General features: G+C 30.2%; 1 protein-coding gene across 2 annotated transcripts; it reads left to right on the top strand.

Annotated features, from left to right (window-relative positions):
- The first annotated feature begins 11,028 nt into the window (after nucleotides 1-11,028).
- Nucleotides 11,029-13,631, top strand: LOC112599078 (probable isocitrate dehydrogenase [NAD] subunit alpha, mitochondrial). Of its 2 annotated transcripts, none has more exons than XM_025345798.1 (6): nucleotides 11,029-11,343; nucleotides 11,454-11,579; nucleotides 12,018-12,190; nucleotides 12,296-12,559; nucleotides 12,636-12,885; nucleotides 12,969-13,631. In XM_025345798.1, the coding sequence occupies exons 1-6, from the start codon at nucleotides 11,317-11,319 to the stop codon at nucleotides 13,203-13,205; spliced, it is 1,077 nt and encodes a 358-aa protein (XP_025201583.1). In that variant the 5' UTR covers nucleotides 11,029-11,316; the 3' UTR covers nucleotides 13,206-13,631. The 2 variants fall into 2 exon arrangements, with proteins under 2 accessions (XP_025201583.1, XP_025201584.1); XM_025345799.1 differs by having other exon boundaries at nucleotides 11,036-11,343; nucleotides 12,636-12,771.
- The last annotated feature ends 458 nt before the right edge of the window (nucleotides 13,632-14,089 follow it).

Consider the following 14,089-nt stretch of genomic DNA (forward strand, 5'->3'; position numbering starts at 1 on the left):
GTGGCGCGTGTATGAATAATGCGCTTCAAATTGAACAGAGTCCACGCCTCCAGGACCTCCTCTTCCACCCCCGGTACAGCGCCGCCGCTGACGCCGGTAACCTTCACCACCGGCCGTTCCGTCGCGCTCGTCTCGCGGTGTCACCCGCCGTCGCCACCGGAAAAACAATAATTTTTACGCGCCGACGTTTAACAGCTATAAAACTTGTGTAAATCCCTTTGGATGAATAACAAAAAAATAAAAAAATAAAGAGAGATGATTTTTCTTTCTCACCGTCGCATTGTATTATTTTATTATTACTGTAGATATAGTTATATTATTGTCGTCACATCGAAGCTTCCACCCACGTATAATATATACAAACATATACATTTTATTATATACCTACACGTGTACATATATGCATATGTAGATCAATGCCATAATAATACAGTGATGAAAAAAATAAATAATATGCACGGCTTATGTTTATAACGGTAATAATAATATGTGTGTGTGTGTGTGTATACACTTTTGTGCCAACTCTAAAATACGTACACCTCGGTGGTTACACAATATAATATTATGAAGTCATCGAATCGTCTTCACCTACTTCTCTCATGCTGCAGCTTTACCGCATGCAGTACGGTCTATAATAGTGATCCTCGTTTTCACCAAGCGCTCCTGAAATTTATACTATACACAGTACACACACACACACACACACACACAAATATATAAATTTTGATATTTTTGCAACTTGCAGTGCGCGTTCATTTGTATACATCAATGAATAAACAATAAGATATTTACATGTATACATAGTATGATTTATTATAATATACTGCAGCCAGTAGCGTAACTGTGAAAAAATCAAGGGAGAGGGCAAATGTTATGGCTTGGAATCAAATCTTAGGAACCGATATAGTTAAACAATATCAAGTACATAAGGGCTTATTAAAAAAAGTGCTATAACTTGTTTGAAAAAATATAATATTATGATAATCTTGTAACACTGTAACAATTAATTCTTTATTTATTTTAGAAGATTTAAAGATTTTTTTTCTATTAGCGCATTTGAGGAAAAATGATACCTTGTCCTCCAACAAAAATTTCTCCCCCACTTTAATTACACCATAGACTGTAGAACCCTTAAAGTCTTAACCAATAACTATTACAAATGTTATACGTCGACACCTATAAGAGTACTTATGATGTATCTACCTGTTACTATACTTATATATCAGTACAATTTATAATAAAAAAGTAGGTATGTAATTTAATATTATCATACTATATATTATTCATTAAATATGTAGTTAAAAATATGTTACCTATTACTAATAATTATTTAGAAAAACTTCTTTTCACGTCCAGTGAAATTACTGGAGCTAATTTAAATTGAGTCAAATCTTTAGCATTGAAGTCATCAGAAAAACTCTCACTTGAAAAGTTAAAACTTCTTCATCATTTATAGTATTTAAAACTGTTAACAGTTATCGTCTGAAATCCAGTATTTTTCTCAAGTACAGCCTTCAATTTGTTTTTAATTTCATTTTCAATTCTACGAGTATTAACTGCTGCTGATTCAATATTGAGAGCGCAATAACAAAAAAGGTACGTATTACTCGACAAATTTAATGATATAATTTAATAGTGAATTATTAATAAATTCTTTATTTTTCTGTAAACTAGTGAAAAACGAGTAAAACTAACAAACTTGTGGAAAAATGACTTATTCAAATATTATAAAACACATTTTCAGCTAAAAAAGCGTTATTTAAGAAATTCAAAAAAAAAAAACATATCAACTTTCGAGCCTTAGTTATACATATTGAAAAATGCACCTTTAGGGAAGTTAAATTTAAAAAAAAAGAAAAAAATATAGGTTATGTATGTTAATCAATTATAGCTTTCAATTGTCTTAAATAAGTGTCTTAATTTATTTATGATGTATGAAAGGATAGGTATAATATAATAATACTTATAAGTTATAAATATCAATAATAATTACGGTGCCTTAGATATTAGATTACTTGTAGAATATAGGCAAAATAATGTTAAGATCTATTTTAATTTAAACTTCATTTTAAATTATACTTAAATATTGACAAAAAATAATATATGTAGTTTTGGGCATCTTTTTATACATACATTTCATAAAATAAAGCGTTATACATTATAAACTTGAGATTTATACAATATACGTTTTTTTACAATTATACTTGACGATTATAGCGAATGTAAAAATAATTTTTATTTATTGCTTACGATGGATATGGTGTAACGAAAACGTTTGGTAAAATACTTTTTCAAAATCATTAAATGCAGAATTAATTTCAACACACAGTGTTGAATAAAATACGAATAGGGATTAAAAAACCAACCCTCGTTACAAGCTCGCCTGATATACGCAAAGCCGTTAAATCTCCACCAACCCTTCCCTTACTTGTGAGGACCGGAAAAGAATACCACAAGTGTCATAGTGAACCATTTTTTTTTTAATTTTTATATATTATGTTTAAAAAAACCCCAACAGTTGAAAACAAATGACGATTGAGACTTTTCGAGTATGCTTTGGAAAAAGGTCTGGGAAAACAGCAGTTATAATGATTCACAACCCTCTTGACAAAATAATCAAGACTCGAAAGCAATGGGTTTTTAAAACGTTAGGGGTAGAATTGGTTTTACAGTATAGGGAAACTTTTGATTACTAAAGGCGTTGAACCGTGGACCGTATAGTGTAAGTAATATAAAGGTATATGGCGGTATGTACTGACAGCTGCAATCCGCCGTGATTATACCCGTGGCTTATAGATATATAGGTATACACACAAACATAATAAGCGCCAAACGATGTAATGAAATGAAATCTTAACTTTAGAAAGGATACACACCTGTCTGTGAACAAACTTTATTAGGTATATACTATGTTTTCGTTCGACCGTGCCTTGTGTTATTTTCGAATTTGTATTAATATAATATATTATACAATGTTAAATCACGACAACGATCGACGATAATAATTATATACTATACGATTTATTAATGCGAGTTTGGAACCCGAAATCGGTGGTGGCAAAGAGGATTAAGGCTGTAATTCTGATGATCGTCAAATGGACTTTGTTCGAGAGTATATATATTGTTATACAGAACCAACATATAAACTTTTTAAATTTAAAGTTGAAAATTGAGCTTAAAAAGATAAACTAAAACACGACAATAATACTTAGTATAAATTTGTATTCTAAATAAGTACGGGAATGTATGATGTATACAATAGACAGTATGTTTATAAATATATAATACTTGAATAATATGTACTTAAGGCGTTTGATATGTTCACAGTGACGGATCTAGAACAAAGATTAAATCAAATTATTAAATTAAATATTTCTTTAAAAAATTGGAATTTTGTATGTGTACTCTCTTTTAAATTAGCCCTTATATGGAGGTTTAAAAAATTCAGCTCATTAAATTCATTTTTAAAATAATAAATCATCGCTTTAAATAAATAAATTACGTTTCGTGTTTAAATATTAGACGTTAGCTTGTATAAAAATGTCAATTCATGATTGCAGATGAACCGAAAAATGTTGTACGTCATTAACAATACGATTTGGACCATGTTTGTAAAATACTATTTAAAAAAGTAAATTTATCTGTTTAATGAAAACTAATTAATAAACTAGCTACAGCCTATGAGCATACATTTTAAATATTTTAAGGAATTAAGTGTATAATGTATATACAAGCGTAATTTATTTTGTCAACCATCTTACCGTAATTATTAAAAGATGATAAATAATATAATTTTTTTTTTGAATTCCTAAATATTAAAAATTATGTACGAATAAGAAAATTTAAATATATCTATTTTCTTATACAGAATAATAAATAAAAATGAGAGTAGAAAAATGTAAATACTATTATACATATATTTTCTATTATTTCCAACGTCATTTAATTTTATCTTATGTAGTAAAATTATACTTATATGTATGTGTTTTTTTAAACATATATTTTTCAATAATTAATGTTATGTGATATTTGTTTATCATAATATTTGATTAAACTCGATGTTCATATTAGTCTGTTCAAGAAATTTTAATAACGTCGAGAAGTTATTCACTGATTAAACTAAAGATTTCTTAGAAAATCTTCATATCTTTTAGTTTTTGTGTCTAATAACTAAAAGGCCGTCGAATTTTAAAATAAAACTTTTAATTTTCAAGTAGAAGCCTTCATTAGTAGTCACAGTTAATATTCTTTAGAATATTTTTCAATTTGCATTAATTACGAAGATCTAACAAATAAATTCGTTGCCAAACAAAAGTATTTTAATGTTGTATACGGTATGATAGCTATATTAATATAAAACTTAAAATAAGTACGGTGAAAATATTTTTAAATTTAACAATAATTATTAAGCAAACGTATATAAGATAATCAGGATTATTTATTAAATATGTTTACTCCTTTTTTTCCTTAATAATGTTATTTCCAAAATTCTATTGTTGTAGTTTTTAAATATACTCGAGAGAGTTTTTTCAAATTTATGAGATTTTTTTGTACTATTTATAGAATGTCCTTTGGAGGTACAAATTTCTATTTTTCAAATGAGAAATTCTCTACTTTTTACTATAAAAGAGTTATGCAAATTCACACGGGAGGGGGCAGAGAAGCGTACGTTATTTATTGCATATTTATAATTTATTTATTTCAAACAATATATTATGTCAAAATTTAATAACATATTTCTGTGAATACCGTAAAATAGTAAAAACCATAGTATAAATAGAAAATATCTTAAAATAAATCAAAAATTTCATTGCATATAGTAAAATTCATAATACATTTATTATGTACGTAAAATTTTAAGTTCCCATGAAAAATGTTTTTAAATTACAACAAAATAATTTTATTGTAACCGTTATTTATCACTTGAATAAGTAATTTTTGAACTTCAAATGCATATAAAAAAAATATTGTATACATATTACATGTATTCTAAAAAATTTTATATAGATATAAGAACTTATTAACTAAACTTTCAAGAATTTTGAACCTGCAAACAAGTTTTCATCAAAATTTATCAAAGTTTTTTTAAAATTACAATCGTCTATAAATAGCTCAAAAATATTCAAAAATTTTAAAAATTTTACTGTAAATAAAAAATGATAATATAAACTTTTGGTGAAAATACGAAAAATCTATTGTTATTCATTTTTGAGTTAACCAAAAAACAAAATCTATATTATCAAAGATTGGATTTGCATAAAAACGTTTGTTTTCTTTTAATTGATTTTTTGATTTTTCCGATAATAAATTAATTTACAAGGAATTCTTTTCTTTCAATTCCTTAAAGTACCCCAATTATGTATTATTTGCTACAAGAAACTATCCTAATTATTGAAAATCAAAGCATTTTTACTGTTTTAAAATGTGATGAAAAATAGAAAAAAGCACATCTTTGTAAAATTAAAATACATTCATCAGTCTGCTCAGAACCTAAACATACATATATTTATAATATAAACGTCATAAATCATATATATATATTTACAAGTCAACCATATTATATTAAATGATAATATATATTACAACGATCAGTGGCGTATTTTCAATTTTTTTGTGGGGAGGGGGGTCTTAATATTAAATATAAGTTTATAACATTATAATAAAATACATACGAGTTATGATTTAATAATGATATTATTTATATTGTATTATATTTCACTATTATTATGAAAATAAATGTCAATTAATAGTTAAACCTAAGTTATTTTTAAAAATATTGTAATACAAACATTAAAAACACATAATATAAATTAATATTATTTTTTTCTGGGGGGGTCGAGACCCGGGGCCCCCCCCCCCCCCCCCCCCCCCCCCCCGTAAATATGCCACTGACAACGATATTTATGCAGTAAATAGTGATTTTGTATCTATGCCATAAACACTAATTTTATTTTCTCAATCAAAATTTGTATTTTTAAATAAAATGATTTATTATAATTATTACATTATAAGTTACAACTTACAACTAGGCAATAATAGCAACATTGAAAAACATATTAAAATCGAAACGGTTTTATAGTAGAACTGTATCATTTTGTTATCTGCAGCTATAGCCACACCTACATTTTCCTAATTTTTATATCTCATTTTCATAAGAGCTGATAAATAATCAACTATTGGTTCTATTTTTTTAGTCAAATAAAGCTTTAAAATATCGAATTAAAAAAAAAAAAAAAATTGTAAAAAATGTTTCAATTTTATACTATAACTGATTAAGTACTGGCAGCACTGCTTATATTATTGTGTGTATGAAATTAAGAGTACCTACTTCAATCGAATCAAACGTGATATGAATTTTAAAAAATAGTGTCATAAAATATCAACAGAATAGTATTACATATCTACAGTTCATAATATAAAACACGTATAGAGACAATGATACAATATTATATATTTATATTCTACACACCATTATTGTATCTTGTGTATAAAAAAAAAAATCTTGCTTCACTAAGTCAGACGTATGTGCGCGCGTGCCGATCAAATCACGTATAATCCCTGTACTCAAAATGCATAAATACGCACACAAACACGCGCGTGCATACACGCGTTACCCGAACCGTGATAGGTACAAATAATCCTATTTCGTCATTACGGTCGTGTGGGTTTGTATCGATACGCGTACACACACATACACACACACACACACACACACACACACACACACTCGTACATTATAATACCGATTTGGATTGTCAACAATCATCGGGCCGACGTCAACAGCTACTGTATATACGCGGTGCGTGTATATTTTATACAATACAGCGTAAGTATATATAAATCCCGTCCACCGCTACAAGTTCCCTGGGGATATTAAAAGGCTTCTAAAAGGTTGGAGTCGGCGGGCCGGGCGGTTTTCGCCGTTCTCTTGTTCGGATTAAAATACGTCGACAAAAGAACAGACGCCGCACGACGGAGAAAAGAGAATACAAGAGACATCATCACACTGTACACACACACGCGCGCGCGCCCACACGTATATAATAATATATGTGTATATTGTAATGTACGTTGTCGGAAATTGATCAAGAGACGACGGAGAGTGTGAGAGAGGAAAACATACACACACGCGCGCAATGGTTTCCGTTGTGCGGCGTGTACATATTCATATATATGTATATATATAGGTATGTATATATACATATTATTTAATGTATTCAACCAAGGCGGACGGGATTAATGCGGAAAACGTTTTCCTCCCTTTACGCCACGTTAGACAACAGACATCGGCGCGCTGCAGCATCCCGCCTGTCGCAACAACGCCAACAACGCCGCGAGACGACTACGACATGTATACGCGCGAAATATAAGTTTCTTTCTCTACCGTAGCCTTAGTTCCGGCATTCGGTGACGCACGTGTATACAGGGTGCACAGCCTATGATCTGCTAGTCGACTTGTTCCTCACGGATACATATGGATATATTCATGTATAGGTACTATATCGTCCCGTGTTCGGCTGTCGATCCCGACATTTATCCTGTGATTATTGATCAATGACGATTGCATGATGTTCTTAAACCGTCCATTTCTACGCGTATTTACTATATTATTTTTATACACGTATACACGCGGTGTATCGTGGAGTTACGGTTTTGCAGGAGTAACGTAAAAACAATAGTATGTACGCTTAGATCGTGTTTGATCGTTGACACGAACAATTGGTTAATTAGTTCATACAGGTCAGGGGTGGGCAATTGACGGCCCGCGAACCTTTTTTTATCTGGCCCGCGTTACATTTTCAAATTGCATCATATAATTTTAAAGTCGATTGTCTATAGTATAGAAATTGTCTTACAGATGAAACATTAAGCTACCTATCGTATTTCCTCTTCCGAAATAGAAGATGATTTTGCTGCGTTATCATTAGCAGTCACATGTCCTCAAAACTCACATTAAACAAACACTAATAGTATATTTATATTTAATTAAATTAATTTATATAACATTTTACATATTAGTATTTTTGTATTTAGTATTAGTATTATTTATATTTAATTATTTTTAATAACCTTTTTACTGTTAATATTCACATTATAAACAAAATAAATGTTAAATTAAAATGCATATTTTGAACTTTATTTTTCTGCTCTCTATACTCTGGTCCGCTAAATTTTAATTTTCTAAAAATTGGCCCTCTAATAACTTTCAGTTGCCCATCCCTGATATAGCTGGTGTACAAATAACACGACGCGAGACACCCTATATAATACACACGATGTAGGTTGTAGGTATGTATATTATGTATTACAATATAATATGACGTGTATGCTCTTCGGATAAGCTCTAGCGGCTCTGCGTGCAGTATATATACCTACCTATCTCGTGCGTCGTGAAGCGGCGACGGAGAAAGACTTAAAGCGATTGCGTATTTCATTTGATATTGTATCGTATTATACACCTATACATACAGGTAAAATATTAATATTAATAATAATAATAATATAAGACGCGGATTCGTCACACAACCTTCTTATACACACACAAGTGTATATATCATCACAGCATCCCACCATCACTCGATTACAAACGTCATATTCTATGATATAAAGGGTTTTATCGTGTGTATATGCATATTATGTATATAATGTATATTGTTCCGTCCCAAAAAGCTGGAGTCTGCGGAGAAGTGAGAGGACGCGTATTATTATTTTATTTTATCGTCCTCGTCCCCCGCCTTCACGCGTACCACCCCGCCCCAAAGTCGAGTCGTCACTCCGAGTATAATAACATTATAATACGATGATTTACGGCCGCGTGCGTAGTTTAAGGAATTTAATGTCGTCAATTCGAGCTTGTGTACATGACGTGTTGTGTATTATATACACTTGTGCGTTATATATGACACACAAACACGCACGCGGCACACATATTATACGTGAAATAATATATTGTTATCTTATACGATCGACGACGAAGATGCGTTGTTCACGTTATTGCCATTGTGCGCAGGTATAATGCCGGGCAGCAGTGGCACGTGGAGATGCTGCAGCATGCAAGGGTGTAGTACATCAAATCCAAAGCGACTTTAGAACGTGCACAAACTGATAAATTTATAATATTATGATGTACAGGTTATACATTTATATCATTATTGTTTTGTTACTATCAGACTCGATAATGTGCCAACGTGTGTTATCTTAAGTAAATACATAAAACACAATTAAATAATAATAACACTACTATTCACTACCTATATATGTGATAATGTGGTATATTACTTTTATAAGTAAGCTTATGTTGTAACATAAACTATAATCGATATTTAAATTATAATTTATTTTTATAAAAGGTTTTTAGAAATGCCAAATGGTTCATTATGATGAATGTGTTTGTTTCATAAAATGTTTGTATTTATTTCCTACGTTGTCAGTAAACAGGTACTTATGCAATTAGGCATATTTATTGGAGCATAGATTATGTGATATAATTACTATATATTATATTAAATCAGAATTTCGAGTAGATATAGCTAACTGATTAAATTGTGGGAAGAATAACCTAAAAACATTTGCTTAATAGTAAAAAAAATCCCAAGTATATAAGTTCATAAATTTATAAGCTTGCTTAAAAATAATTAGCTAGGACTCGGATTTAAATGTCCTAAAAGGTATCAAATATTGATCAAAAACGCCTTTATTTTTTTCGATAGACACGTAAGCAAAAGAGAAAAACGATGATTTAATTATAGGAATTTTTTTACGTTTATTTATTATAATATTCTTAATCAAACCAACAATAGTACAAAAATAAAATACTGTACTCATAAAGCACGCACAATATTTAATGAAATTTAACGTGTTCATCGCATTATTTCTTTAATTTTTATGCTGAGAATTATTTTTCCAACTACCGGTTGATTGCGTCGGTTAATTGTACATACGTAAGAGTGAACATTACTTAACACTTTAACAGGTATAGCCGTAAAAGTTAGGTATCTAGCTGTTGGTTACTACTTCATCTACTACACTTACAAAAGTATTGTTTATGCGCATTTTAATAAAACAATGTTAACTCGTTAGTCCGTTGGTGAATCATAGGAATAATATTTTACTCAGATATTAAATGGACATTAGACAGTTATTACCCGTTGCGTTTCGCGTCCAAAGTGTGAAATGTTGTTATTTCAATTGTAGGCAGCGCATATTTTTTTTTATTTATTATTTAAAATTTTTCAGCACATTAGGTACTATTACAAGTTTAATAAGTTATAATTACAATTAAAATTTTTTTTTTTATTTTTCCTTATAAATTACTTACTGGTACAAACAAAGATATAATAATTCCTAGTTATAGATTTTTTTATATTGTTGAATATTTTCATCTTCCGATGAGAGCTCTTTGGTGTCCGTTTGGAGGATGTCTTGGGGCAGTCGAGGTCGCAGTCGCCTATTTTGAGTTTTTCTTCCTAGTTGAATATGGCAGGCTCTGTCCGAGTCTTTCAGCTTGGAGTAAAAGTTTGTAAGTTGGGTTTTAATCCAAATATTTATTACGAGTATTCCAGTTGTGTATTTGGCGATTCCTCATAAACCAAGAGGCTTTTAGGCAAATCCTAAGGAATTTATTTTGAAAAATTTGTATTTTTTAATTTTAGTAGGCAAGGCTGCCGCCCAGACAGGACAAGCGTACGTTAACAGTGGTCTGATTATTGAAGTATATTTAGTATATAGGAGAAGTGATGATTTAAAGCAGCGCATATAAATTGGGTACAAAATACGGTAGGGCATTATGTACCTACTTTTATGCCAACTAGAGCAAAACATAGATAAACCGTTTAACGTGTACGACAATTATATTTTATATTATAGTAACGATGTAAATTATTATGTTTATGATAAAAATAAATTAATATTAATTTTTTTCTTTCTGTTATAATCTCAATATAATTCAAATTTCACCGGAAATCTGATTCGTTATCAGTTGCCATCGTATTCAATTTGGGTCGCCGCCTTCTATCGTCGTTTGTTCGCCGCAGTCATGGAACAGAAAGACGACGAATACCGCCCGACCATCATAAATGTATTGAATCGCGATTCGTAATTCGTACGGTGCTACGGAGTACGGTCACCGAACTGTCGCTGTCCCGTTTTGTAAAACATCTGTTCCTTTAACCTCTCACCCATTTTCGTTTTAAAAATACTATCGAGTGATTAACCCTCTCTTTTTACCAGGACAGTTGAGGAGAAAAATTCTCTCCGACCGTAAACCCTTTGAGAGAGCTCTTTTTCGATCTCATCTCCTACCGACGACCATTCACCATGGCTCACAGGATATTTCACAAGATCGTAAGTATCTGGTTCTCGACGAAAAACGGGTTGTTTGTCAATTCCCATTATCGCCCCAGTAGTATACTTTCATTTTTAATGCAAAATTTTGTTTATTGATTTGTTGACAGAACAACGTTACCCAGTACCTTGCTCGTTCCTATGGCGTTGAAGCGCGAAAAGTGACATTGATCCCCGGCGATGGAATCGGTCCTGAAATTTCGGCCGCTGTTCAGAAGATTTTCGAAGCCGCTAAAGTAAGTGATCGTTTTTCACTCTATGTGAGGGATTTTAAGCATTTAACCTAATCGGATCTCGTAGGCATTTAGTGAGACTAAAATGCTACAGATCAAACAAAAAAAGTGATTAAATGTTCTTTTGGTGGGTTTTTTTTTTACTACTTTTTACTAAAGTGGATTTATTGAACCTTGCCTATTAAAATTTAATAGCAAATTAACAGTGAGTTCGTATTTGTACAGTATTACTAATGTGGTAATCAGAAAAAGATTGAATGTTAAAAAGTTTTCTTAACCATCATGAATTTATAGATTCTTACTAGACTTATAATTTGATTAATTTAATATAAATCTTTTGGTTTTAACCATTTTAAATTTCTTTAATTAAAAAAATACCCTATTTATTGCAGTTATAATAAAAACAATAAAAAAAAAAAACACAAATATTTCTATTTTTAGACTCCAATTGAATGGGATGTAGTTGATGTTACTCCTGTAAGAGCACCAGATGGTACAATGAAAATACCATCTAAAGCTATTGAATCGGTAAATACTAATAAAATTGGATTAAAAGGACCTCTTATGACACCAGTTGGAAAAGGTCATCGCTCATTGAACTTGGCACTTAGAAAGTAAATATATTGTTATTTATTAATTATAAAATGAATAGATATAAAGATATATTTTAAATATTTCTGTTTATCTTAGATTTCAACTTGTGTTCATTATTTTTCTAGAGAATTCAATTTATATGCCAATGTAAGGCCATGTCGCTCACTTGAGGGTTATCCTACATTATACGAAAATGTAGATGTAGTAACAATTCGTGAAAATACTGAAGGTGAATATTCAGGTATTGAACACGAAATTGTTGAAGGAGTAGTACAATCCATTAAATTAATCACAGAAGAAGCTTCAACTAGGGTAGCTGAATTTGCTTTTAAATATGCTGTTGAAAATAAACGATCCAAGGTCACTGCTGTACATAAGGCTAATATTATGTATGATTAACTAATAATTGTTTTTAATTGTGTATAATGTTATAATTAATATGTTTGAAAATGTTAAATATTATAGGAGAATGTCTGATGGTTTGTTCTTGAGGTGTTGCCGTATAGCATCTTCAAAATACCCTCAAATCAAATTCGAAGAAAAATACTTAGACACAGTATGTTTGACTATGGTTCAAGATCCAAGTCATTATGATGTTTTGGTAATGCCTAATTTGTATGGTGATATATTGTCAGATATGTGCGCCGGTTTGGTTGGTGGTTTAGGTTTGACTCCCAGTGGAAACATTGGTAGCAACGGTGCTTTGTTTGAATCTGTAAATGATACTTAAATTATTAGTTTACTTTTTCAATTTAACCCAAGCTGTCAATTTATTAACAAACTAAATTTCTTCTTAAGGTTCATGGAACTGCTCCGGACATAGCTGGCAAAGACTTGGCCAATCCTACTGCTCTTCTGCTGTCAGCTGTAATGATGTTGCGTCATATGGAACTCAACAGCCAAGCTGACATCATTCAAAAAGCTTGTTTTGATACAATCAAAGAAGGCAAGTACAGAACTGGAGATTTGGGCGGAAAAGCCAAATGCTCGGAATTTACAGATGAAATTTGCCGTAAAGTTGAAGAGGCTTTATAACTTTATGTTAAGTAATAATTGTTGATCCATCAATTTTAATTATTTGTATTTGTGTATATTTATCTTGTGAAAAGTAGGCCACACAGATTAGCAATAACCCTCTCGAGTTTTTCGTGTTTGTTCCTTTCTATTTAAATATAAAAATAATATTTTATCCAGTAATTGTATAATTTAACTAGGATTTTTTATGAAAATGATGGTTTTTACTAGTACCGAGTCATTATTTCTGTGATAAATATTTAGAAGGAAAACCTTTCATTAATTTTTTAACTGTCATTTCCCATTAATTCATTTTTCGCATCATTCATTTGTTGATTAATTACTACACATAATTTATTAATTATTTTATAATTTTCAAGATCAAAAATATCTATCACCCATGACTTGATGTACTAATAACAATAAATCATTTGCTTTACAATTTAATTATTGTTGTTATTATTATTTATTTATTTATTATTGATAGAAAAATTGTTGCGATATTCAACATATTTTATGTACTTATTGATGTGCTGTTAATCATTAAATCAAATATAGTTTACAAATAATTGACAAAATACAAACGCTCAGTAAACATTGCGATAATTATAAATGTGCATAATGAATTAATGATTTATGTAAATGAGAGTATGAAAGTATTAGATACAACACGTGCCTAGTCACTAGCTGGTATTATTGAATATTATAATGAAATATAATTTTGTTATTTTACTGAAATCAACTGTAGCTCATTTTAATTATTAGTTTTACTTATTATACCCTCATTGTCAAAATGTACTCCAACAGTCGATCACCAAACAAATACGGTTGACATTAAAATGTTACTAGTATGAAATATTTAATAACTTACTGTTATACCCTAAACAAATATAATATCAATAACG

Source organism: Melanaphis sacchari, unplaced genomic scaffold (genome assembly GCF_002803265.2).
Source record: "Melanaphis sacchari strain LSU unplaced genomic scaffold, SCAv2.0 Contig4_pilon_pilon, whole genome shotgun sequence".
Classification (NCBI taxonomy): Eukaryota; Metazoa; Arthropoda; class Insecta; order Hemiptera; family Aphididae; genus Melanaphis; species Melanaphis sacchari.